We start from the raw sequence: 26920 nt of genomic DNA, 5'->3' as shown, positions 1-26920 counted from the left end.
CAAGACAAATTGTGAAATCTGACTTTCTGGAATCCCAGCATGTGGTTAAAGAGTCAAGAACACTGAACTTAAAAACTTTGGTGGAAATGTTGGTCTTATCACTACCTGAGTGGCCACAGATGATTTATTTAATCTCTCTTAGCAGTGATAGCTTTAAAACAGGATAAAGGTAATTGTTCTTTAAAGTGGTATAAAGATATTGTATATGAAAACACCTTGTGCATAGCAGAACTACCACTAAAAGTATTTTATGTATTATATACATATTACATGACATATTTTTAGATGTTAGATTGCTACTATTTTGATATATTTTACCGTTTTTGTTTTTAGCTATACCAGTTTTTGATACTATTTTTTCTTGTTTTACCATCACAGATTTATCTTGATTCAATCTATATTTTATTCAAACATCTAATGAGTTTATTTAGATTGCATCTACAGTGTCAATTTCTGTAATTACATTGTGTTAGAAATTGTTGTTTAAAGAATTTTATTAAGAAAAAATATAATTTAATTTAGGAAATTAAAAAATGTTTGATAGAATATTTCTTGACACTAACTGAACAAGTATGTGATGATTATTCTGTGATTTCTCAGGTGTACATAATTATCTTTTACTCAGCCTAACTCCAATTTTTAAAAAGTCTCTCTATTCTTATATTGTGTGGGGAATATAAAGGGAATGTAATCTTGAAAAGATCTTACTTTCTAAATATAATCAGTCTACATCTTAAAATACAGGCAAAAATACAGTTTTAAGTAGATTTGGTAAAAAGAGATAGTATGGGGAGAAATGACAGATACAGGTGAGGGGAAGGAAGGCAGCAAACCACACTGCCATGTGTGTACCTCTGCAACAATCTTGCATGTTCTTCACATGTACCCCAAAACCTAAAATGCAATAAAAAAAAAAGAAAAAGAAAGTAAAAAAAAAAAAAGATTGTCAAAAACATAGAAGGTTATATGTGTGTGTCGTTTCTGTAGTATCAATGATAATTTAGAGTATGTAGTAAGTGCTTTATACTAGATGTTAATTGCTTTTATATTTTATGTATTTTGGCATTATTTGGTTTATTCCCTTTAATCCTCTAATATTATGAACATATTCTCTTTTTACATTTGGGAAATTTAAGGCTTCAAGAAGTTAAGCAACTTCCCTAGGGTCATACTACTAAAGAGAAACATCATTGCTTTTTAAAAGAGAATACAAAATTATCCCTCTCATCAAAGCAGTCATGGCTTTGATGGCTCTTTTACATTTATCTCAAGCACCTACTTTTCACAAGGTACTTTGTGATGTCTGGACATACTGACTTCCTACAGATGTCTAATGAGATTCATAGTTTACTTGAAACCAGGTTTTACCCAACAAGAAATTATGTTTTTCAGAATTGTTATGATTCATAAAATCACCTGAAGTCAACTTCAAACTTCCTGCGCTTTGGCACTCTGAGTCAATCATGCTCAGGTCTAGGCCTACTCTAAATTAGGGGGTGTCTGTGTGGCTCTTCTCTTCTTTCCCATGCTGCCCCAGTGGAAGAATTAGATAACAAGTGGACCGAATTCAGTTTTACAAACTCTTATAAGTACCTGTTTTATTGTGCTGATCAATATAAGGGCAATATAAAGATAGACAAATGAAATTCACTGCCTTCAAAAACATGTAGGAGAGGCAGAAAAAATAGAAAGGTGAACTAAGTTATTAAAACAGTAACGTGAGCGAAAGACTCCTTAGTGCATTCTGACCCAGGTAAAGGTCCTTAAGATTGGTGCAAAGAAACATAAATGTGCAAGAATTAGCATTGGGGTGTGATCCATGGCGTAGTATCTGGGTGTCCTGTTCACAGTGCTCCTTGAATACCAAGGTGGTCTGCGAAGGTCTAATGGGTGCACTCCAGTAAAGCTATCCTGAGGAGAGCTGTTATTTTGGCCCACAGTTTTAAGGTTATGCGATGATGCAGTCATCTGTCAGGCTTGGACATACTACTGCTGATGGTGTTATTTCCTCTGCCTGATTTCTCACTCTCAGCACGTAACCTGCTTGAAATGATCATGTGTGGTGAGATGCCATCCACACTCTCTTGTCCTTCTGCTTGCCAAGTCTGTATTTTCCAATTTTTTCTCCATGTGCCCTCCTAAAATTAAATGAATTACGTCTAAAAAACCTAGGAGCACCTACCTGATTTACCACTGCCCTCTAACCCTGGTCACAGAGAGGACAGCAAACTTTTTCCTGGTATCTGGTGAATAATGCTAAATAGATGCAAAATGATTTGAATCATTTCTTTGCTTCTGGTTTACTATTTTTTTAAATGTCTGATTTTTTTAAAGAAATGTGCTAAACTGCTTCTTCTAAAGAAGATTTAATTTAAGTATTTCATTAAAAATATTTCAGCCTAAGAGAGTTAATATGAACTTGAAAACCAGTGAGATTTTTTCAGCTAATTTTTTTTTTAATGCCTGGCAGCTGGAATGCATCACTGACATGCTGACACCATATTATTTAAAATAGCATTGCCTGTGAGCCTAAGAGAAGCTATTTAAGACAAACCTCAAGAAGGCTGGTGAAATAATAGCTGAAGTTATGTTATGTCAGCCAATTCCTCAGCATGGAACAGCATTGTGAGGCCAGAGTTGTTATCCTTCACCGAGACATAAAATCTATATCTTGATTCTTTTGGTCATTTAAGGTCCTATGGGAATTGTACCCAGAGGGAGTGTGCTTTTATCCAGTGTGTTGGCCAAAGGTCAAGATGGATGGTACAGTCGTAGCTTTTCAACGTGTTCAAGGTTTCATATAGATATAATCAGAGTACAGTTTTTTGGAAAGGCTCTGGATTTGTCCTTCTATATATAGTTTGCAATTTTCAGAAAAGTAGGAATAGCTGCTGGAATGACCAATATCAAACAGTCACTTTTTTTTTTGCTAAAAAAGTGCCAATGTGGCAAAGGAATCTATGGAGTCATTTGATCTAATACATTTTGAACATCATTTCTTTTCATTGAAAAGGTAATTTTAGTTGGGTTGATTAATCAGCAGCTTAACAGCTCTTTCTCTACAAGTTGAGGAACCTACTCTTTTTTTCCTTAGCTAAATGGGAGGAAAAATCTTCAGGCCAGCTGTGGAGGTTGAAGAGAACAACAATCTAAGTTAGAAACGTCTCCTGCCATTCAGCTTACTATGCTTACGTCTGTTGGGGATAACAAAGCTTTTAGCCTGTAAAATGAAATAAAAATAACTCATCTTATAGAATTGCATTATGACATAATATGGTGTCCTTTTGTAAATAAGTCCTTATATGATTGCTTCCTTGGACTAAGTGAAGTGGTCTGTATTTGGCATATTTTGATAATAGATGGTTAGTTGTCTAGAAAGTGCACACAGACACAAACTGTGTCAACCGGAATGGCCCTGAAGGAGATTCTAATCATGAAATGAATGAAGTTTTGCTTTCAATCTTGGCCTACCATCTTTCGGCTCTTCATTCTTTCCTGGTGTCCTGCTGGTGACTTGGGTTGTCAACTTAAGTATCCTTTGCTTCAGCAGAGACCTTATGATATTGTACCATTCCCAAAATCTCCATAAGAGATCCTGTTTTTCCCTAATAAAACAAAGTGGCAGTTTCTCTCCCTAGTGGTATATGCATTTTTAATGGTCCTAAATTTATCTTTCTAGATTAGCTGGCTGTCTGTGATTTCACAGCTCTAAATACCCAATTTCTCCAGTGTTAGACATTTCTTCAATTGTGACTATTTCTAAAACTAGGCCATATCTGCTACATGGTTTGTTTCTTCCCTATGTCCAAACAAAAGTCTCTTTTTTAATTTTTAAAAACTTTTTTGAGATGGAGTCTCGCTCTGTCTCCCAGGCTCTAGTGCAGTGGCTGGATCTCAGCTCACTGCAATCTTCGCCTCCTGGGTTCAAGCAATTCTCCTACCTCAGCCTCCCAAGTAGCCAAGATGACAAGAGTGCATCACCACACCCAGCTAATTTTTGTATTTTTAATAAAGACGAAGTTTCACCATGTTGGCCAGGCTGGTCTCAAAATCCTGACCTCAGGTGATCCACCTGCCTCAGCCTCCCAAAGTATTGAGATTACAGGAGTGAGCCACTGAGCCCGGCCACAAAGCCTCTTTAAAGCCTTTTTTTCATACTATATCTTACAATTAAGGGAGTCTTAGAATTGGGAACACAGACCATACAGTTCAGAGGGAATTTTTAAAATGTGACATTTATTTTTTGCAGACATGATCCACTCACAGATTTAAAATACAAAAGTAGTAAGCAAATAGACAATGGAAAGTTTTTCTTCTAAACCTAGTCCTTGTGGCAGTGCTCTCCCCAGAGGCAAATGGCATTTGTACATATTAGAGCATATAGACTTTTATTTTTGGTTTTTGAAACGCGGATGATAATCTTATAGAATATCTCTGCACATTATTTTTTTACGTAAAAATGTATCTGGGAGATTGTTCATCATCAGTGTGTAAACAGATTCATTTTTCTTTCTAAAGACTGTATATTATTTCATTATATGTGTGCAGTCTCTCTTATTTAAATTTTGTAGAATTTGTACCAATTTTTTTCCTTGGTATGAGGCATCAGATTTCTCACATCCTTCAAGACACAGTCCATTTTCAAACAAACTTGACAAAAGTTTTTTAAGAATAAATATAAAAGTCACTTTATGTATCCTTTATGTATAAAGGCATTTATAATATTTTTTCTGAGTAATATCAGTTCATATTCATTTTTTAATCAGCTTATCTTTCTTCATATATTATAGAAACTAGCTATTTGTCTGTGAAATAAATTGTAAATGTTTTTCCAGGTTTTCGATCGTGTTGGTTTATGGTAATTTTTATCATACAGAAAAGTTGTAATTTTATGTAGTTGGACTAAATAATCTTTCTTATGTTTTGGATTTGTGTCATATTCAAACACATATTTTTCATTCTGAGATTATTAAAATTATCTTCCATTGTTCCCAGTGCAATTTTATGATTTAGATTTTTACATTTTAAAGCTGGATTCCTCTGGAACCTGTTGTGATATAAGAGGCCGTAGAGTAGGTACTATGTGACTACTTTAGTGGGGGTTTTTACTTAGGTGCCACAGTTTGGTTGAAATGTGAACATTTTCTAACATTTTACAAGAACACACATGTTTTATTATTACACAAAGTCTTTAAGTGAAGAGAGAAAATACGAAGAAATCCACCTTCTTCCATCTTGTGACTACTGGTGAGTGATCTTACATTGGTCAGAGAAGAGGAAGAGGAGATGAAGGTCAATTGTTGGGGGAGGTAAGAAGACAGCAGAGGGAAGCTAGAGTGAAAATAAGGGCCAATAGTTTCATGTTTCTCTATTTTTACTCTCAGAGATGGATATTTAATGCACTCGTGAGTGGGTAATGAAATTTTAAATCTAATAAAAAAGATTTCAAATAGAACATTTTTCTATATCTGATAATGAGATTAAGGTTGTCTAAACTAACAGAAGAGAAAAGAGAATCAGAGGATGTTTTTTGATTGGGCAATGCTACTTGTGTAGACGAGAAGATTAGCAACTTTTCACTAAAGCCGAAAATACTTTTTGTTAATATGCAGTAAGTAGGTTTTAAATCTTTGCAGAAACCCTGAGATATTGGAGATTTTGAAAACCCCGTATTATGGGTTATTTTTTTTTTCCAGAGGGAGTCCCACCCTGTCACCCAGGCTGGAGTGCAGTGGTGCCATCTGAACTCCCTGCAACCGCCAGCTCCTGTGTTCAAGCAGTTCTGCTGCCTCAGCATCCCAAGTAGCTAGGACTACAGGTGTGTGCCACGACACCCAGTTAATTTTTATATTTTTAGTAAAGACAGAGGTTTGCCATGTTGGCAAGGCTGGTCTCGAACTCCCAGCCTCAAGTAATCTGCCTGCCTTGGCCTCTCAAAGTGCTGGGATTACGGGCAGGAGCCACTGCACCCAGCCCTGAAAATTTCTATTTTATAATAAGATGAATTCTAGTTTTCTTCCCCTACCCAATTTAATCTATAATAAAGGTATTGCAATATATATATTAATTTTTAGTTTTTTTTTACTGTCTTGGACATGTTTTGTTTATGAGGAGCTCATTAGATGTTGGCATTTAGAATAACTTAAATAAACTAGTCTAAACTAGTAGAAAAAGCCAGTAGGCATAACCTCTTTATTTCCGATCAAAGACATCTGCAATGCATCATTACATGTTGGGTATTGGGTTCAATGTTGGCATAAAAATACAAGTTAAATAAATGAAGAAAACGTGGCACAAACAGTGAACAAATATTGAAGAAAAATTATAGAGGTATAGTTTGTTAGAACTAGATCTGGTGATGCAAAATGGTAAAAATAAAACAAGACCCATAGAATCCTAAAAAGGACAAAATTAGGAGTAGTTTATTCCCATGCAGTAACGTTGTTTGGGAACTGGATGTATCAATATAGTACATAAGAAACAGCATTGCATTTGAAATAAAAAGTTCGGGGATTATATCTCAATTCTATTAATTTGGGGCCTTAATTTTCTAATTTGTAAAATAAAGCTATTTTGCTAGGATAGTTTCCCTGCTGTGGGCTATTTAGGCAGGCTACTAAGTCCTATATAGACCCATTCTCAAAAATTATGTCTTAAATGGCTCAGTTAAAATGTGCAGGGTTACAAGGAAAGCAATGATATTAAATTGCAATTACCTAAGTAACATACAAACCTGCATTTTTGTAATATATAGACTGTTTAAAATTAACACATTAAATGACAAAAGTCAGCAAAGTGTCTCATAACTGCCATATTTCCAAATTAGCAGTAAGTTTAATGGATATTTCAATGTTTTGGCAATAACTGAAGTATGATAAGAAAACATCTGATTTTATTTGGTTACAAAGTTACAATTACTACTAGTATTATAACAAATGTTACTGGGTTCATGGCCTATTTCATAATTAAATGGAATGTTGAATTTCAGTTAGAAGCAAGTGAAAATAAAGATACCTTTTTTTTTCTGGTTCACCAAGTTGACAGATCTTAAATTTTTTTGGTGGGGGGGTCTCAGGATAAGAACCCCTGGGCATCAGGATCTTTGAGTTCTTTTCTCACTTTCAAATGTAATGATTTATCTGTGATTCCTCAGTTGTTTACATGTTCAAATTTGCCCAGGATCACATCTATAAAGTTCTAAACCAAAGTGTTGTGACATTTTGTCAAATTACCTCTGGCTAACCAAATAACACAATTTTCCTCACTACCATTAGTTAGAAATTAAAGTTTATTTTTTCACTAGTTCTAAAGAAAATTTCTTAAAACAAACAAAAAGGTGACCTGTCATCTAAGAGTGCCTATGTTAGAGTTCCCCAAGGAAACAGAATCAGTAAGATACATCTTGCTGTAGACTAAATGTTTGTGTACCCTCAAAATTCATATGTTGAAGATAAAATCTCCAATGCTGTTGGTATGTAGGTGGGGCCTTTGGAAAATAAATAGGTCATGTGGATGGCGCGATGGTGAATGAATTAATTCCCTTATGAAAAGAGAGGTAGACACAATATCTCTCTCTCTCTCTGCTCTTCATAATGTGAGGATACCATGAGAAAACTCATCTGCACACCAGGAAGAAGGCCTTCACTAGAACTTACCGTGATGGCACCCTGATGAGCTTCTCAGCCTCCAGAGCCATTAAAAATACATTACTGTTGTTTAAGCCATGTGTTATGGCATTCTGTTATAGCAGTCCAAACCGACTGATACACACACACACACACACGCACACTCTCACACTCACACACATTTTATGTATAAATATATTAATAACATATAATTGTGCAATAATATATATATAACTACATGAATATGTGTGTGTGTGTGTGTGTGTGTGTGTGTGTATTTGTGTATATATAAGGAGATTTAGTATAATAATTTGGCTCACATGGTTATGGTAGCAGACAAGCCCAGACGTCTGTGGTTGGAAAGAAAGATACGGAACTAAGAGAGACAGTAGTGTAGAGCTAGTTTGAGTTTGAGGGACTGAGCACCAGGAAAGCTATTAAGTTTCAGTCCAAACGCCAACAGACTTGAGACCCTTAAAAAGCTTATTTTTTGGTTCAGAGCCAAAGAAAGGAAAAGACGAATGTCCTAGTTCAAGGCAGTCCAGGCAGAAGGAGTTCTCCCACTCCCCTCTCTTGTGAGAAGGTCAGCCTTTTTGTTCTATTCGGGTCTTCAGCTGATGGGATGAGGGCGTCCACATTGAAGTGGGCAATCTGCTTTACTCAGCCTATCAATTTGTGTTAATTTCACCCAATAACACTTTCACAGTTACACTCAGAATAATGTTTGACCATAAATCTGGGCATCTCCATGGCCCAGCCAAGCTGACACTTAAAATTAACCACCACAGTGCCTTACAGCAAGAAATCATTATTTTTTAACATCATGGGCATTATTGTAATAATTGGTATATTGCTATACTGTAAAAACCAGAAAAAACAGTGAGATAAATTATTTCTGCAAAATTGAACTTACAAGAATATAACTAAAATGAAAAGAAAGTCATTTAATTTTACTATGATGTATAGAATATGATATTTTTATTTTGAATGTTTTATTTTTTTTGTTGTTCAAGTAAATAATCAACTTAGATTTCTATGCATGTAGAGTGAATGCTTGTGTATGCAGGAGAAGGCAGAATGTGGAAAAATAAAACATTTGAATTATTAAACAGATTTTTAAAATACTTTTAAAAATTTGTCAGTGTATCTTGGCATCACTATTTAAGTAATGCAAATATTGACTTAATATTTTAATCTCACTTATATGATCGTTTATTATGAAGTTTTGCCTTTCAGCTTAAAAGTGTACTTGAAAAGAGCATACAGATTTAGGACTGAGGTGGTGATTTCATTTCAGATCTTCTATGGACTTGTGGTTGGAAATTAAGCTAGTGACATAACCACGGTCCTTGCTGAAATTGCTCATTTTATGAACTGGAATAAAAATGCTTGTTACCAGACATTAAATATGAGGCATTTTGAACTCATTGAATGAAAATCTTAATATGAATTTACTCAGCCTTGTAAATAAATTTTAAAAATTAATCGACCTGCACAAATTTGTTGCCAACCTCCCTCTTCCATGGTGCTTAACTTCTAGTAAAATGAAGAAAATTAGCATTTCTTCCTACTTGTCTCTCAGATATGAATGCTTATGAGGACCGAGTAGATCAATGTCTATTACCTTATATGGATGTATTACAATCCACTGAAGTGCTGTGAGGAAAAACAATTCACATTAAGATTGAATATAGATCTACAATCCCTTCAGGTCTGAATTTGGCCTTAAATGCTTTACCTTAAAATAATGAATAATGAAGATTTAGATTTAGAGAACAGTGTTTCTATGCCAGGAATGTTTTTCTCTTAAGGGAAATTCTTAGAGAAAATTACCTGGGTCGCGGGGGTCGGGGGGAACCCCTCAATCTGCAAATTGGGTTCCTGGCTTTTGGGTTATATGGACGTATTTGATTATCTGACTTTTTAACTTTGAAGCTAGTTAGAAGCTAAAGCGTGAAAGGACAGACTGAACACAGGCTTGAGGGTACCAGGCTTCCTCCCCTCATCACTGCTGACATTAGTGAGAGTAAGAAGTAAAGAATGAGGTCGACACAGAAAGAGAAAGGAGGAGAGCGGGTTGTGTGTGCAGCAGGGGTGAGGTGGCAGACGGTGAATTAAGTCCTCTGCAAGGCCATCAGAGAAACTCTGGGTTCAGCAGGTGACAAGCTCCAGGAATATTCCTCGTGAAACTGTGCTGTCCCTGAGGCCCCATCCTGGTTTGGCTTTCTTGAAACATTTTCCCTCCCTTTGGGCTTGATTATGACATGAGGCTCAAAAGTGGAGTACTGCCAGCTCTCTTGGGTCACTTCACCCTCTTCTCTGTATGCTGTCTCCATAAATAGTCCACATTTAGCAGCCGAGATATAGTTTAATAGATCTTAATCCTCAAAATAAAATTGTAAGACATTTCTAGACAATGCTCACTCTGTTGCCATCTTAGTCGGTTTAGGGAAAAAAATGTTTTTAATGTGGCAGAGGCAGCAATAGAAACTTTTAGGGAAAAAGTTAGACTTTTAAATAAATAGGCAAGGCAGAGCAAACTATAGCAGGAAGAAGAATGCAGAGTGTTCTGGGGGAGTGTCGTCCTGAAAGCTGAATGCTGCCCTTTTGATTTCCTGAAAAATATGAAATATGTAAATAATAATGTACTTAGAGGAAACCATGGAAATGGAATGCAATGAAAATATTAAAGCTGTATGCCAGTAGCTATAACAAGAACAGAAAGACTAGAAGAGAATTCACAGTGGCTTCAGAAATAGCAGGCTGAGGCTAAAACCAGAACTGTGCTCTATGTAACTGTTAGAGCAAACAAATCAAGTACTTGGGCCCAGTAGTCCCAGCTATTCAGGAAACTGAGGTGGGAGGATCACTTAAACCCAGAAGGTCAAGCTCAGCCTAGGCAACGTTAGGCAACATAGTGAGACTTCATCTTAAAAGAAGAAAAAAAATCAAAAAAAACAATTACAAGGATTGATTGGAGTGGGGTCATTTGTGCCATATTAGAAACTTGCATATATGAGAGACTAACATCTTTTGTCAGAGGGCAGCTATAGTATAACTCAATGTTTATGTAACTAGTGATGGCAATGAAAATATCAAATATTAAGCTTAAATGCAATGTTTATTTAAAAAATAATTTTTAACAGGCACATACTGTAGAATTTGAAATTGTTAATTTTTGACCATGCCATTTCTCTGTTGAGAAAAGAATTTCGATCTAAGGAGCGTGGCTGAGAATTGGGGTGGGTATTAAGAATTAATGTATGTAAAATGAAATTAAAGCCAAACGTATATTTTCATTTATGTCGAGTAGGATGCTTTTTCTGTCTTGAAAGGACATACCTGTTGCTTCACTAAAGAGAAAGTCGATCACTTAAAAATGGTTTTTACTTTCATTAGTCAGGCATCTGGAGAAAGTAAACACCAGATCCTATCATATCCTCATTAATGACTTAAAATGGTGCAACAATCTAGGTTTCACAAATTCAAATGGCTCTGGCCCTGCTCAGTAAATCTGAATGAGTGGAGCAGACTGAGTGTGAGACACTAGTGATGGATGTTAAGACATGGCTTGCTTGCCTTAGGCATTCAAATTCAACTTACAAACAAACAACAACGAAAACCTAGCTAAACAAATACCTCAAGAAGGTCTTGGGATTTATAACATGATATAAAATAATCTGTTTTTCATGATCTAATGCTTAAGACTAGCTCTTCTCTGAGACCATTCAAGTCTCTTGCTAAACAGTCCCAGCTTAATATGTAACCTCCAGGAGTCTTAAGCCAGAGGAATGTCTCAGAAAGTGAAAAAGAATTACCTCCCTTTTCGAAAAATTCAGTTTTGAAAAGAAGCAAATTGGTGGTAGGGATGGGGGTCACCATAAAACGGATTAAGTTGCTACTGACAAGACTGTATGGTGAAAACATTCTTTTTCTATTTCCAAAGTGGTTAATCAGCCAAGAAAGGTGTAAACACATTCAACAGAAGCGCTTTCTTGTCTGTTAACTGCAACTGTGGCTCACTTGTAAAGGTTCATACTGGCTTTCCATTTTAATTGATGTTTGCCTTTGTTGCAAAGATCTTCACATTAGGTCTTCAAAGAAATTAGATAGCTATTGAAATATATGTTTGTAACAACTTAGTTGAAATAAGTTGGACTAACTCAGTTTCTTAATATTATACCACATATTTTCAAGTCTTTTGATAAGTGTTAGCAAAAGACAAGATGATATGCAGAGGAAAAGGGTGGAGACTTCTATTAAAACAACAATCTGCAGACTAGGTAGGCACAGCTTTTAGTATAAGTGAAAGTGTGTTTTCTGAAGAACAAAGGAAGGGTCTAGCTTAAAAAGGGAAAATTCCCCCCTCAGTTCTCAATCAGGCCTGTTTATTCAAATGAAGGATTCAAACTTGTTTAGTTCCAATTGGTCAAAATTAGTAGAGTGCTGATTGGGTGTTTTCTATGCCCCAAACCAGAACTCTGTCACACTTTTTATTGGGTGTTTTCTATGCCTCAAGCCAGAACTCTTGCCAAACTTTTCTTTCAAAGGGCTGGTGAGGGGCAGTTTCCAGCCCCAGTTTCTCTTATGTCTAGTTACAGGAACTGTTCTGGCTCAGGGTATAAAGCAAATGTTTGTGGAGTTGCTTTTTCTTTCTTTCTTTCTTTCTTTTTTTTTTTTTTTTTTTTTTTGAGACGGAGTTTCGCTCTTGTTCCCCAGGCTGGAGTGCAATGGCGCGATCTCGGCTCACCGCAACCTCCGCCTCCTGGGTTCAGGCAATTCTCCTTCCTCAGCCTCCTGAGTAGCTGGGATTACAGGCACGTGCCATCATGCCCAGCTAATTTTTTGTATTTTTAGTAGAGACGGGGTTTCACCATGTTGACCAGGATGGTCTCGATCTCTTGACCTCGTGATCCACCCGCCTCGGCCTCCCAAAGTGCTGGGATTACAGGCTTGAGCCACCGCGGCCAGCCCCTGAGTTGCTTTTTCTAAGAAGCCACGTGGCTGCTCTTTCTCACTTCAGCAAGGCCACTTGCTTCTGCTTTTAAATTTAATCCTCCCTATTAACCACAGGGACATCTATCTCCCCTGGAGAGCTTGAGTCTTATTTTAACAGTTTTATTTCTTATAGATTATATTTAAAAGTATTTTTGAAGTTATGCCATGCCAAAGAAGCATGAACAGTGGAAAAGTTGATGTCTTGATTCAAAGGGAAACACAGAATGTGTACATACTTTATGTGCCTGATACGAGACATGATGTTCTTCTATTTATTGCCTCATTTTCTCACAACTGCCCAAGACATTGGTATTCTTCAGTGTTTCATAGTTGAGGCCACTGCATCTCAGAAATGTTCTAGATTTTTGAGAAATGTATTAAATAAGACATTTTAATCAATATTAATTATAAAACCTTTAGTTTGTTTTAGATATTTGTTTTGTTTTTATAAAGCTACTGTCATTTGTTTTCCATGCCAGGCAACCCTTATTTTAAGAAATTATAGCCTGTATCATCTCATATTCCCCAGAGCTTGCACTTAGCTGTGTGGTGTGGTATGGCCCACTGTAGTTGTTGGCGTATCATCTTAAGACATCTAGGAATATGCTTTCAGGAAGAAATGGAGAGTCTTCTTTCTTTCTTTCTTTCTTTCTTTCTTTCTTTCTTTCTTTCTTTCTTTCTTTCCTTTGTTTCTTTCTTTCTTTTATTTTTGTGAGATGAAGTCTTGCTCTTGTCACGCAGCCTGGAGTGCAATGGTTCAATCTTGGCTCACTGCAACCTCTGCCTCCTGGATTCAAGTGATTCTCCTGCCTCAGCCTCTTGAATAGCTGGAATTACAGGCACCTGCCACCACACCCAGCCAATTTTTGTATTTTTAGTAGAGACAGCGTTTCACCATCTTGGACAGGCTGGTCTCAAACTCCTGACCTCAGGTGATGCTCCCACCTCAGCCTCCCAAAGTGCCGAGATTACAGGCATGAGCCATCGTGCCCGGACTCTTCTTTAGTTGTAAATAAACATTTTAGGAAGAACAGAATTATACCCTACAAAGCATTCTTTAAATTTATGGGAAAACTTAAAAAAACAAAATGTTACACCCGTTTAGAGACTCAACATTCCTTTAAATATTGTCAGAGTCATTAGAGTTCAAATGAAACCTATGATAAAAATACTTTTGAAGCAACAGCAGCAAGCAGACCTTGATTCTGGCCAGTGCAAGCCATGCTTCAGTGAGCATCAGAATCAAAGAGGAGTGTGACAACGCACATTCCAGGCCTCTAGCACCAATGTCCCCGTCAGGCAAGGCCACGTGGAGTCAAGGATTTTCATTTTTAACCGTTTCCAAGGTGACATTGATGCTGCTGACCTGTGGACCGTGTTTTGAGTAGTACTGATTTAGGGGTGACCTGGGAAGTATAATATGTGTTAACAATTTAAATTATGTTTTTCAGAAAAATAATTTCACCTGCACCAGAAGAACTCAGTGCCCAGAAACCAACATCAGTTCTATACAGATACAAGGTGATGCTGATTATTTCATCAATCATCTTGGAGTTCCCAGCGTGCAGTTTGCTTATGAGGACATCAGGACATTAGAGGTGATTGTTCCCAAAAATGCAACACACACACACGCAATATAGTAGACCTACAGAATTTGATTTTATCCTGGCTATTCAATTTTCATAGCAAATAGGTCACTATAGAAAAGCGGCTTCATTTAGACAGTTATTCTTGTTTCTCAGAGGCTTTGTAATAGTATTTGAAAACATCAGCTCTTTTCAATAGTGTTGAATTCGATTTAAAAAGATTTATATTGTCACTCACATTTTCACACGGTGCTCTGCAACAAGAAATGTGCAGTAGTTGGATTAACATCAAAACATAATTGTAATCTTCGGTATTCACAGAAACAGATGACATGTGCAACAGATTCTCCTCTCCTCGCCCAAAGGAAAATGCATTTCATGTTCTGTATGTTAATGTGAGTCTTGTGGATTAGCTACCCAAAGTTTGTCAATGGTTTGCCTGCTTGAAAAAGATAGTACTTTTTTGTGAAGATAGAAGGCTTTTTCCAAAGAATATCACAAAAGCATGATTCTCCTTAATTAAGTCTTTGTTCATCCATCTTTTGGACTTCAATCCTTTTAATCTTTCTCAGAATTATGTCTCAGGAAACTGTTTCTCTGTGGATCTAAACCTGTTGGGACATTTTACTTTCATTTATAAATTATTTATGCATTATTGGGAGCAATTTGAAAACCTCTAAGGTGACCTTCGTGAGTTAATTATTACATTAACAAAATAATGGCTAGAAAGTACAGTAAAACATGCCTTGCTCTTCAAATATAGATCTTCCTAAAAAGGGGTGCCTTAATTATGTTTGTAGAGGCTCAACTTCAGCTATGCAATGTAATGTTTAATAGCTTTGAGTGATATTTAGCTTTATGTTTCTCTGCAACCACCCAGAAAATGTTAGAATTCTTATTTAGTATGTGTCTAATTCATCTTGGTTTAGCTTTTAAGCCAAGAATTTAGACAGGCAGAATAATATAGTCTTGGGAATGAGACGGAAGCCCTGACTGTGACACTCACTAGACAAATTATTTAACATCTTTCAGAATGACTTTACAAATGAAATACTTTGGTATATTTGTGGAGTCTACTTTATAGAGCTGTGTGAGGATTAAATGAGACTATGCATATAGAGGGTTTTAGCTAACCAGATAATAAGGCCCTCATTGTAGTTATTGCAATTAGTATTGTCTGATTGTAAGTACAACATATTAATGGGATAATTTCTAAGCTGTTTAGATACAAACACATCAGTAGAAGGGAAGACTTTGTTAACTGTTGAGAAAAACAAGTTGATCAGGTGAAGAGGTAGAATTTGGTGAGAATCAGCCAGAGGATTTGAGGTATTAATAGGGAGAAGATTTTGAAATGGGAATCAGTGAAGTTCTAAGAGCTGTATTATTCTAAGAATAAAGTCTATCTAACAGAACTGGTACAGTCTGAAGGAGCCAATCAGTTTTTCAAATTATGCCCAGAATATATAACTACCACCATAAAAATTATTTTTATTATTTGTCTCCAAAAAAGTAATTAAAATAGAGTCTCCTATGCTTTATAACAAATGACCTTGTTGATATTGCTTTAGTGGAAGAATTTTTAAAATGGATTTGTTCCTTACAAAATATGAATGCTTGAGATGAGATAATTTTGTATGAACTCTCTGAGGAACAAAATAACCTTTCCTTTCTATGTTAACCTATAATAGATATTGGTATACAGCTATTAAGAGGAATTATAAATATTAAAAAAGACTTTATCCATGATGTAAAAAATATTTATCCTGTGTCAACTCGTAAAGCAGGTAAGGAAATTAGAGCTTTTTTTTATGAACTTGCAATTACAAATATAGAAAACAGCTTGATGGATTTGAAATTAGGAGCCCTGAAATTTTAAATCCCTGCACGTTAATAGTCCAATTACACTGACTTCTGGGCCTCCGCTTTTTAAAATCTGTATCTTAGTAAAAACAGTAAGGCCAGGTGAGATGGTTCATGCCTGTAGTCCCAGCACTTTAGAAAGCTGAGACAGGCAGATTGCTTGAGCTCAGAAGTTTGATACCAGCTTGTACAACACAGTGAAACCTTGATTCAACAAAATAATACAAAAATTAGGCGGCCATCTTTGCAGGCACCTATTGTCCCAGCTACTAGGGGGGTGGAAGGGGCTGTGATGGGAGTATCACTGGAACCCTGGAGGCGGGGGTTGCAGTGAGCCAAGATCACACCACTGCACTCCAGCCAGGGTGACAGAAGGAGACACTGTCTCAAACAAAACAAAAACTAAAAAACCGTAATATCTACCACTTATTGCGTATTTACCTCTCATTGAGTACTTGCCATGCTGTGTATTTTATACCTCTTATATCATTTATTATTAAAACATCTCCACAATTTAGCTTTTATTATTAATTCTATTCATGCTGAGAACGAAATGGAATTTAAAGACCACTTACCCAAGGTCATAAAGATAATAAATGGCCAAGACAGATGTTGATCTAAGTATGTTTGACAGTAAGTCTGTGTTCTCAACTATTATACCAAAGACGGCAAATTCGAAGCCCAAGGGCAAGAGATAGCCTATCAGTGTATTTTGTTATTGAAAAATTGAATTTCTGGAAACACTGTGTACTTTTCCTCCATGGAAAAAGGTAACTAAATGGACACTGCTCACTAGCTTGCCATGTTGTTCATCCCAGAGTTAAGAAGAATATTTTCTTCAACACCTGTATCTATCAAAGATCAGAAGATGAATACTTAACTTAGGATCACATGTTTCACCAGACTTGTGTCACTTACGGTATCTGTGTGGACTCCTATAGGGACAGAGCTCATTCAGTAAAAAAAAGTTACAGTGAGTAATTTTATGGCTGCTTCTGCTTTCAAAGTGGTATATTGTAAGAGCGATAATTTTATGATTCTATCCATGGTTTTAAATAAATTATCTGTTTGAAGCTGATTTGGGTGATTATAATGCAAGCCTTAGAATTACTATCAATATATATGTTCTTTGTCCAGTAAGATTGATCATGGATCTATTATATTCAATTTCAAAAACTGAATCATGATAATATGGGAAAAATTGAACTGTAGGAAAATAAACCATTGCAACAGAGACCACTTTTTACATGGACATGTCAATGAAACATGACATTTTGTGATATCTGTCCCCAATATGTCAAGTTCTTCCACATTCCCACCAATGGCTTTTACCTGTAGTTTCTCTGGATGCAAATATATTGCGTAAAATTACTTAAAGCCCCTTTGATCTTAGGTTTTCTTGGCATCTATACTCTAATTTTCCAATAATTAAATTTTACAAATGCATCACAATCTATGGATTTGCCAAATGTTAGAATGATTCCTTGTCATACAATTGTGCCCTTTTAATTGAAACATCTCTTGTTGTAAGCTTCATTTAAATAAAGTTTTAGATTTATAAACACCATTGCACCTGTTGGGAAAAGCATTCTGTACAGATTAAATGCAATGCAGAGATTGTTGAAAAGGAAAAGAAAAGACAGATGCTTTCTGATTAAGAGTGCAATATGTATGACAGTCTGGTGGTCCAATGAACATTTTCCCTATCACTTAACAACTGTTTTACATTTTTGTTTCAGATCAGTATATTTATTCTTTACAGGGCATGCCAGAGGGTCTATCTTAGTATATCAAAAGATCAATCCATACCCTAGCAAGCTTCACACCACAAATTGGAACTGATTCCTCACTCTGTTTAACCTTATATTTTTTTGCTCTTCTGCTTGAAATATTCTATTTTAAACCCAATTTACCTCTATAATAGAGCATTTAACATTTCAATAATAATGAGATAAAAGAGTATTATAGCTTTTATACAGCAGGAGTCATGGCCTAATTGTTTCAATATCATTTAATAACCCAGCGACAGAAATTCAAGTAGCCTAGGTATTTTGAAACTCTTACTAATTTTTTAAAAGCGAGATAACTTTGATACCAATTCTAATTCTTAAACCAGTATACAGCAGCATGTAATTATGCGTGTGTGTGTGTGTGTGTGTGTGTGTGTGTGTGTGTAAACTTTAACACTGAGGTCATTCAAGGAGATAAAAGTAATAAAAGTACTTTATTTCTGCGAATATAATACAGATACAATTTGAGAATACATACATACATGTTTGAACAATGTAACTCATAGTTTACATGCTGATTCTTCATGTTTTATTCTAAGTAGAAGAATTTGCTACTTAAATTAGAGATCAGTCCTTCATTACATTTTCTATTTGGAACTTAGTCATGGGCAATGTGAGGTTAACAGATAATAAATAGTTCCAAAGTCCATTAAAAGTTCTTGATTTAAGGAATCAAAATAGTTATATTTAACTATGTATAAGTGCTACTGATGTTTTAAAGTATCTGGTGAAATCTGTTTCATGCGAGTAGCTACAAAACTTACACAAAAGTTACTTAAGAATGAGATTTTACCTTTTCTACTTCAAAGTGTTACCAACTGAAAACAAGATGAAAAGGAATTGATTGGTGTTTTCTCTAGCTCATTACCTTTCTTTGTAACTTATTTCTTTTAAAGTTCTTACAATATGGTATTTAGGTATGTGCTATCATTATTTTCAAATCAAACTTGCTTCATTTAGTGCTGGCGTTCTCACACATTTTGGTCTAGAAATCCATTTACCCTCAAAAGTACCAGAGATTCCTCAAAACAGAGTTTTGCTTATGATGTAATATCTACAAAGTAAAAACTAAAAGTGAGAAAAATATATATTTATTTTTAAATTATTTCATAATATCAGTAACTAAATTAGTATTACGTTATCAATATAAAGCTAATACAGACTAATGAAAATAACTTATTTTATTAAAAAGTATTAACGAAGATAAAAATATAAATGAGAAGAGTGATGTTATTTTACAGTTTCAAAAATCTTTTTAAAAATGACTGAATAGAAGACAATTGGATTTTCTTACCTGCTTCTGCATTATCTTTTGTCATATGTTGTTTTAGTGGAAAAGTATGAAGAAAAATCTGGTCCAATATTTTATTCATATAATGACAAGTATTTTTCTTGGAAGCTTCACTGAAACTTAACGAATGTTAGTTTCTTAAAAGTTAATGTCAATGTAGAATCTGAATCTGTCTTACAGAATTTTTTGTCCTCCACACACTTGTGAATGTAGAGTGAAAATGAGAGTGGAAAAGGCATATAATGTTGCTAGCATTGTGAAAATAGTTTTGATCTCCTGATTCTTGAAGGTCTCTCTGGCCCATACTTAGAGGAATGCTTATTTGAGGAAATGGACTTGGTTAGACCTGTTTGCTTTATTTTTAGTTACATCTTACTCTAAGATTTGAGCTGTGATTCCATATAAAACTGTGTCTTTTCTGGGCATCTTTGAGTATTGCTATCCCATTCACTTGATAAACAGCATGAAATAGAGAATAAAACACTCTCATAAACTGTGGCTCTACAAAGAATTCTGCTTCTTAGGGGCATTTCTTTAGAAGAGAAGGTTAAACCCCAATCAACAAATCAACAGTTATAGAGCAGACTTGAAACCTTGATTGTACAGTATATGAAATGCCTGTCACAAAGGAAGTGCTGTTAAAGTTACTGTATTCTTCCAAGAGCCTGAGGAATAAACACGAGAAGTTGAAATATGAGACAAATACTAAAAAACAAAGAATGGAGGTACACTTAAACCTCAAATGGATAATTTAAAAGAGCATACTTCAAATTGCCTGATATTTTGAAATGGCTGCAAAGAGAACAGATTTCCCTTAGCAGTTGTCCTTGCTTAGAATTCTCAGTAAGAATATTTATTCTAAATGACTATCATCTTTGGATCAAAATATATAGCATATACACTATATTTAATTCTAATGCTGTTTTCAGTGATTATCTTGTGATCATCCTCATTATGATGGAGCTAGTTTTCTAATGAAGATTTTTAAAAAAATAATTTCAATAATAATACTTGGAGAGTGGGTTAAGTCAAGTTGAGACTATAGGGCAACTTGAACATGCTTTATTAACTGTTACAGATGTTTGTTATTTAGCCAGCAGTTATTAAGCACTTGCTGTGAGTCAGGCACTGTGTTAGAAATACAAAGATAAATAAAACATGCCCTTCTTTCCCTAAAAGTGGCCACAGTCTAGATTCAAACTCAGACATATAAACAGTTAAATAAAGTTAAGTACCATAGATGTGCTCATTATTGACTTCCATTTAAGCAACATGCAGAACTAATTGACAATTTCCACTTTCTTTTTAAACATAATGGCCAACAATCAAATATTTTTGAAGCTCATCATAGTAAGACATTTTATCAAGTTTTGAACACTTGTGTTCTCTCAGGTTCAGTGATATGCTGGCCTGGAGTCAACTATATTCTCAAATCTGTACAGATGCTACTCCACTTACAATGGGATTACGGCCCAGTGAGCCCATCAAATGTTGACAATTTCATGTCTAAATGCATTTAATACACCTAATCTACCAAATATGTTACCTTAGCCTAGCCTATACTCAGACACTTTTCGTACAGTAGTCAATACATTGCATGATATACTCAACAGTTCATTATAAAACAGCCTTTGTGATATATTATTGAGCCCAGCATCAAGAGAATGTCATGTTGCATATCACTAGTCCATAGAAAAGATCAGAACTGTATGGTTCTTACTGAATGTTTCTCACTTTCACACCATCATAAAGTGGAAAAATTGTTAAGTCAAACGATCATAAGTTGGAGAGTATCTGTATATGCCCTCCACACATGCACTGGTTCCTCATGATTAGGCAATTTAATAGTTACATAAGCTTGTGAATCATGAGTATGACAAGCAAAACTTCTAAGATACCTATATTTATGGCAGTCTGAAAGAATGAGCTACAAATAAAAATTCTGATGTGCGTGGAACCAGGCAAAAATCAGACTGGGGGAAATTGATAGCAATGTGGATGCATTCTGAAATCAGTTTACTTCATGAGTATTTTTAAAGGTTTTATTTTAAACAAAATGCAGTAATGCAGATAATGTACAGGGCAAGAAAGACATAATAGGTTTTTATTTAACAAGCCAATGTTCAGAGAAAAAGCCTTGGCTTTGCTTCAAAATATTGGTCGATAAATATGCACTCACAGGTTTTTAATTAAAAGACAAGATTTTACTTAATTTGGTTTCTATTTTTATTTATTTATTTATTTATTTAGAGACAGAGTTTCACTCTTGTTGCCCAGGCTGGAGTGCAATGGTGCAATATGGGCTCACCACAACCTCTGCCTCCCAGATTCAAGTGATTCTCTTGCCTCAGCCTCCTGAGTAGCTGGGATTATAGGCATGCACCACCATGCTTGGCTAATATTTGTATTTTTGATAGAGAAAGGGTTTCTCCATGTTGGTCAGGCTGATCCCGAACTCCCAACCTCAGGTGATCCACCTGCCTCGGTCTCCCAAAGTGCTGGGATTACAGGCATGAGCTGCTATGCCCGGCCAATTTGTTTTTGTTTTTGTTTTTGTTTTTTTAAATCTGATTATTTATGTGAACTAGCTTCTAATTTATTAACCTGTCAACCAGTGGCACAAAGCTTATTGGCCAAGCAGACTTTCAATATACAGTGAAATGATAAAGGGAGGGAAAATTATATTTAACAAACACTCATATAATGTGTGTGCCAGGCATTGTTCTATTCTAAGTCTTTCATGCATGTTAACTCACTTCATTATTGTAGTTACAAAGTTATAACTAGCACCTATGTGGAAGGTATTGTTATTACTTTTTATTTTTTTTGCCATGGAGTTTGGCTCTGTCACCCAAGCTGGAGTGCATTGGTGCGATCTCAGCTCATTGCAGCTTCCACCTCCCAGGTTCAAGATATTTTCCTGCCTCAGTCTCCTGAGTAGCTAGGATTACAGGCATGCACCATCATGCTTAATTTTTGTATTCTTAGTAAAGCCAGGGTTTCACCATGTTGCCCAAGCTGGTCTTGAACTCCTGACCTCAGGTAATCCACCGTCCTCAGCCTCCCAAAGTGCCGGGATTACAGTGGTGAGCCACTGCACCCAACCTACTGCTACCACTATTATTAAAGATGAGGAAACTGAGCATAAAGCAGTTAAGAAAACTGGCCAAGATCACACATCTATTAGATAATAGATAGAATCAAGATTCTAGCTCAACATTCTATCACCAGATTTCTGGACTCTTTTCTCTACATTTATGCTGTCTCTCAAGGTTTTCTAGATAAAACGATGTACAGTCATGTGTCTCTAATGATGGAAATATGTTTTGAGAAATGTCATTAGGTGGTTTTGTTGTGTAAATATCATGGAGTGTTCTTACACAAAACTAGACGGTATAGCCTCCTACATACCTAGGCTGTATAGCATAGCCTATTAATCCTAGGCCACAAACCCACGCAGCATGGTACTGTATTGCATACTATAGACAATTATAATACAATGGTATTTGTGAATCTACATGCATAAAAAGTATAGTAAAGTGCAATATAAAAGATAAAAAGTGGTACACATGTGTAGGGCACTTATTATGAATGGAGCTTGCAGGAGGGGAAGTTTCTCTGGGTGAGTGAGTGGTAGGTGAATATGAAGGCCTAGGACATTTCTGTACAGCGTTAAAGACTTAATAAACACTATACACATAGGCTACACTAAATTTATTTTTAAAATTTTCTTCAGCAATAAATAACCTTAGCTTACTCTAACTTTTTTACTTCGTAATTTTTTTTTTCATTTTTTGACCCTTTTGTAATAACATTTAGCTTAAAACACAACCCATTGTACAGCTGTACAAAAATATTTTCTTTCTTGATATTCTATAAGCTTTTTTCTTCTTTTACAAACTTTTTATTTATTTATTTATTTGCTTTTAAAACTTTTTTGTTAAAAATTAAGACACGAACACACACACTAGCCCAGGTCTCCAGTGTCAGGATCTTCAAAACCTCACTAGGTGACAGGAACTTTTCAGTTCCATTGTACCCTTATGAGGCTACCATGTCATATGCCACCCATCATTGACCAAAATGTTACATAGCACGTGACTGGATTTCTACAATGCTTTAGATTGATAGTGCAATATAAAGCAATCATGCTTAATTCTTATTTTTCTAGTTTTCTATACAAAGGTCCTGACTGTTTTAGCTTTGGCCATTTTCAAAGTTAAGCAACAGCTATAAATGGGCAATACTTCTTAGCTGAGTTGAAAATAAACCCATAATTTATAAATAATGACAAGAACTAACGTTAATGTTTCCTTATAGTAATTTGTTTATTATTTTACAAAACAGAGTCTATAGTTAGATTCTATACATCCCAATGTTTACATTTCCAAAAAATATAAGTGGAATGAATTAAAAACATTATAGGAAAAATATGATCGAATCAACCTACTCTAAGCATGAGTATTTAGTTTCCTAAATTAAAAAAAAAGATATGATTATTTTTCTTCTCTCTTCATTCCTTGGTAATTGTTCGTGTAATGTGAAGGCTAGTTGCTTTTGTGTTGTATTTTTTCTATTCCTTGTTTCCTAATTTTATTTCCAAGTTAATTTTGGACTATGAGGAGGTGAACAAGTTCATCTCTTCTAATTTCAATGACAATGACACATTTCTTTGAGTAGAATATTTTTAGATTTAAAAATATTTTGGAAACTAATTTAGATGATTTTTTTTTTAAAATTTAGAATTAAAATGTTAACAATCGTTTTGATACCCATATGCTTTAACAATAAACTTCAGTAGGAATTTGATTATCTGGAACTCAGATACCTGTGGAGGATGACTATGGCCGTGAATGAACTTCCTTGCCCTATTATTGAATCTCCAAAACTTCATCTTGTTTTATTTTTATCTGGAATGGCATATTTCTATGCCTATTTCACAGTTTACATACACAGAAACTTACCTTGTTTTTATTTTTTAAATAAGCAAATGTTTCTGTACAGACTACAAAGAAAGACACAGTAGCCTTGAAGTCTCATGAATGTTAAAAAATTTAAAAAAATAGATTGAGGCCAAGGCTACTTGGCTTATAAAGATCACTATTGCTTCTTCACGAAAGTTTTGGTTTTTACATTAGTCTCAAGAGGGCTACAGTTGTCTTCAGTATCCTTTCATGGTGCTTCTGTTCCTGTGACTTTAAATGAATGGAAATAATGCTGAAGAGAACAAAGTGTTTACCAGTATTTTGATTTCTACAGTCTCTTGTCAATAGCTGCAGCCTTGAAATTACTCTTGTCTAATATTCTGTTATCATTGAAGAACATTTTAATTCTAAATAGTGCAATGTTTATGTGGTACTGAGAGGTGAACAGAAGTAGGAACAAATAAGCTGTATCTTTATGTACAAGGTCATTTTCCATTTCCTAAATCCGAACTTTGTTGCTCAATATTTATTCGTGATGATTCTTACTAAAGCATTAGAAATTTTACATATGCCGCATGCTTACAAATAATTGCTAATTAATGACTCAGGTATATATAATTAATTCAACCATAATTCACACAAGAAATTTTGGGTAAACGCTGCTCGGGCCTATGTTTAGAAATAATGAAATTGGATTAGGACATTCCGCATGGCAAAACATGAGGGTTAAATGTAGGGTGCCTTGTCTCCCAGTACTTGCCAAACTCCCCAGGTTGGGAACACAAACCCCGTTGACTATCATTGGTTTGAAGACTTCCACCAGTTCAGGGATGATTTTGGACCATCCAGGTAATTAAATTAAGATCAGAGGCATCTTTGGTGAGAGGGTGGTCCCAAGAGTAGTGGGTTCAGAGATGTGAATGGTCCTGACTCCTTTTGATGAAGTGATTAACCCTGACACTCATTGATTCATTGATTTTTAGAGTAGCATTGATCATGGATCCCAAATATTTTCATTCATTACTCTATAGTAAAAGGAAATAAAATCTTAGAGAGATTTATTCAGTTGACTGAAAGTGTTAAAAAGTGTTAACTGCAGACTCAGTTCTCACTCCTCCCAGTGCTTCTATCCGTAGCTGCCATCTTCTAAACTCCTGTATGTTTTATTCTTCTTCTTGCTGCTTTTTTTCACCCATGCAGTTCAAACTCATATTTTTAAAGGATCTATTGTATTTTTAATTTTTCGGTTGAGTCTGAAATGTAGTCTATTTCAGCCAATTAAACTTGGTGTTTTATATTTGCTCGGAAGTGGAGCCATAGCCCAGGCTTCTCCTAAATTTTCAGGTGAACATGAGGCAATGGTAGCCATGAAAGCATATGTACCACAGGGCAAAATACTAAATATTTAAATGTTACTAATCAAACTAAAAAACTCTTTAAAAAATTTTTGTCTTCCTTCCTAATTTGAAAAACAAAACAAAACAAAACAAAACCTATTTAACACGATTGGGAAGGATGGGTTTAAATTAAATGTTCTTAGACTCCTGAGAATCCCATGCCCAAATGTGGTAAAAGAGGAAGTTCAAGTCCCGAAGTCCCTGATTAGTGATTCTTGACCTATTCTTTCTTTGCTGTCTACCTTGACTCTGTCTCATACCATGAGAGACCTTGCGTATATGTATGTGGACACCCCAGTCTACATTTTTAAGCACGATTTGTAATTCACACAAATAGTTGCTCCTCATCCACTTCCTTGGCTTTGTGTTACACTGTAGAGAGAGAGACCTGCATGTGATAGACCTAAAGATGATAGACCTGGAGAAGAGGGCTACCCAATCCCTGGAAGCAGATATAGGGCCATTTGGACAGGGAATTCTGAGATTAGAGAACTCAGAGTAACTAGAACTTCATCTAAAAGGGGAATCGTGGACTCTGTACACATCTATGTTGATTTAAGTTTGAAAAACTTTGGAGTGAAAAAGAAAATGCCTAGACTGTACAACTCAAACTTTGGGTGTGCCAAAAGACAGTAAGTCCTGGTGTAAGTGAAGCATGTGTGTGCTTGAATAAACCTGACCCAATGCGTTAAGCTTGTTACCTAAGATTTGTCCCTCAGAAATCGGGTCACCTGAAACAACTATTATAGAGTCATTGACGATCTCAATTAGGTTTTGGTCTAAACTGAGTTTTAAAAGGTGTAGCTATTCTGTGGCTGTGACCTGACCCTTTGAGGTACTTAAGACAGCAAGTAATTCCCAGGATATGTTTGAAAATAGGTGTCAAAATACAATATCATAGGGGCAAAAAGGAAGTAAGAAGTTGTCTCAAAATGTAGAATCTTCAGTTAAGGAAACACAGTATCTGGGAGATGCGTTTTTAAGCAAGAGTTCATTTTAGGAGAGTTTCTAAGCAAAGAAATGCTTAATGAAACTTGATCAAAGTATAGGCAAGCTCTAAAGGCTAACTGTCATCCACTCCAGTTTAAAGATCATGGCCAGCTGGGCGCGGCGGCTCACGCCTGTGATCCCAGCACTTTGGGAGGCCGAGGCGGGTGGATCACGAGGTCAAGAGATCGAGACCATCCTGGTCAACATGGTGAAACCCCGTCTCTACTAAAAATGCAAAAAAATTAGCTGGGCATGGTGGTGCGTGCCTGTAATCCCAGCTACTCTGGAGGCTGAGGCAGGAGAATTGCCTGAACCCAGGAGGCGGAGGTTGCGGTGAGCCGAGATCGCGCCATTGCACTCCAGCCTGGGTAACAAGAGCGAAACTCCGTCTAAAAAAAAAAAAAAAAAAAAAAAAAAAAAAAAAAAAAAAAAAAAAAAAAAAAAAAAATATGGCC

The 26920-nt window shown here is 35.6% G+C and overlaps 1 protein-coding gene across 7 annotated transcripts in view; it reads left to right on the top strand.

Moving 5' to 3' along the window:
* NAALADL2 (N-acetylated alpha-linked acidic dipeptidase like 2) overlaps positions 1–26920 on the top strand; it is a 1288446-nt gene that overhangs the window by 1047483 nt on the left and 214043 nt on the right. For all 7 annotated transcript variants that reach the window (XM_074405415.1, XM_074405414.1, XM_074405412.1 and 4 more), the window contains one exon: positions 14075–14221. In XM_074405415.1, coding sequence (XP_074261516.1) covers positions 14075–14221 — 147 coding nt within the window. The remainder of the gene's footprint in view (positions 1–14074; positions 14222–26920) is intronic.

Source organism: Saimiri boliviensis, chromosome 9 (genome assembly GCF_048565385.1).
Source record: "Saimiri boliviensis isolate mSaiBol1 chromosome 9, mSaiBol1.pri, whole genome shotgun sequence".
Classification (NCBI taxonomy): Eukaryota; Metazoa; Chordata; class Mammalia; order Primates; family Cebidae; genus Saimiri; species Saimiri boliviensis.
The sequence above is the reverse complement of the archived record's forward strand: the minus strand, read 5'-3'. Positions and strand labels throughout refer to the sequence as shown.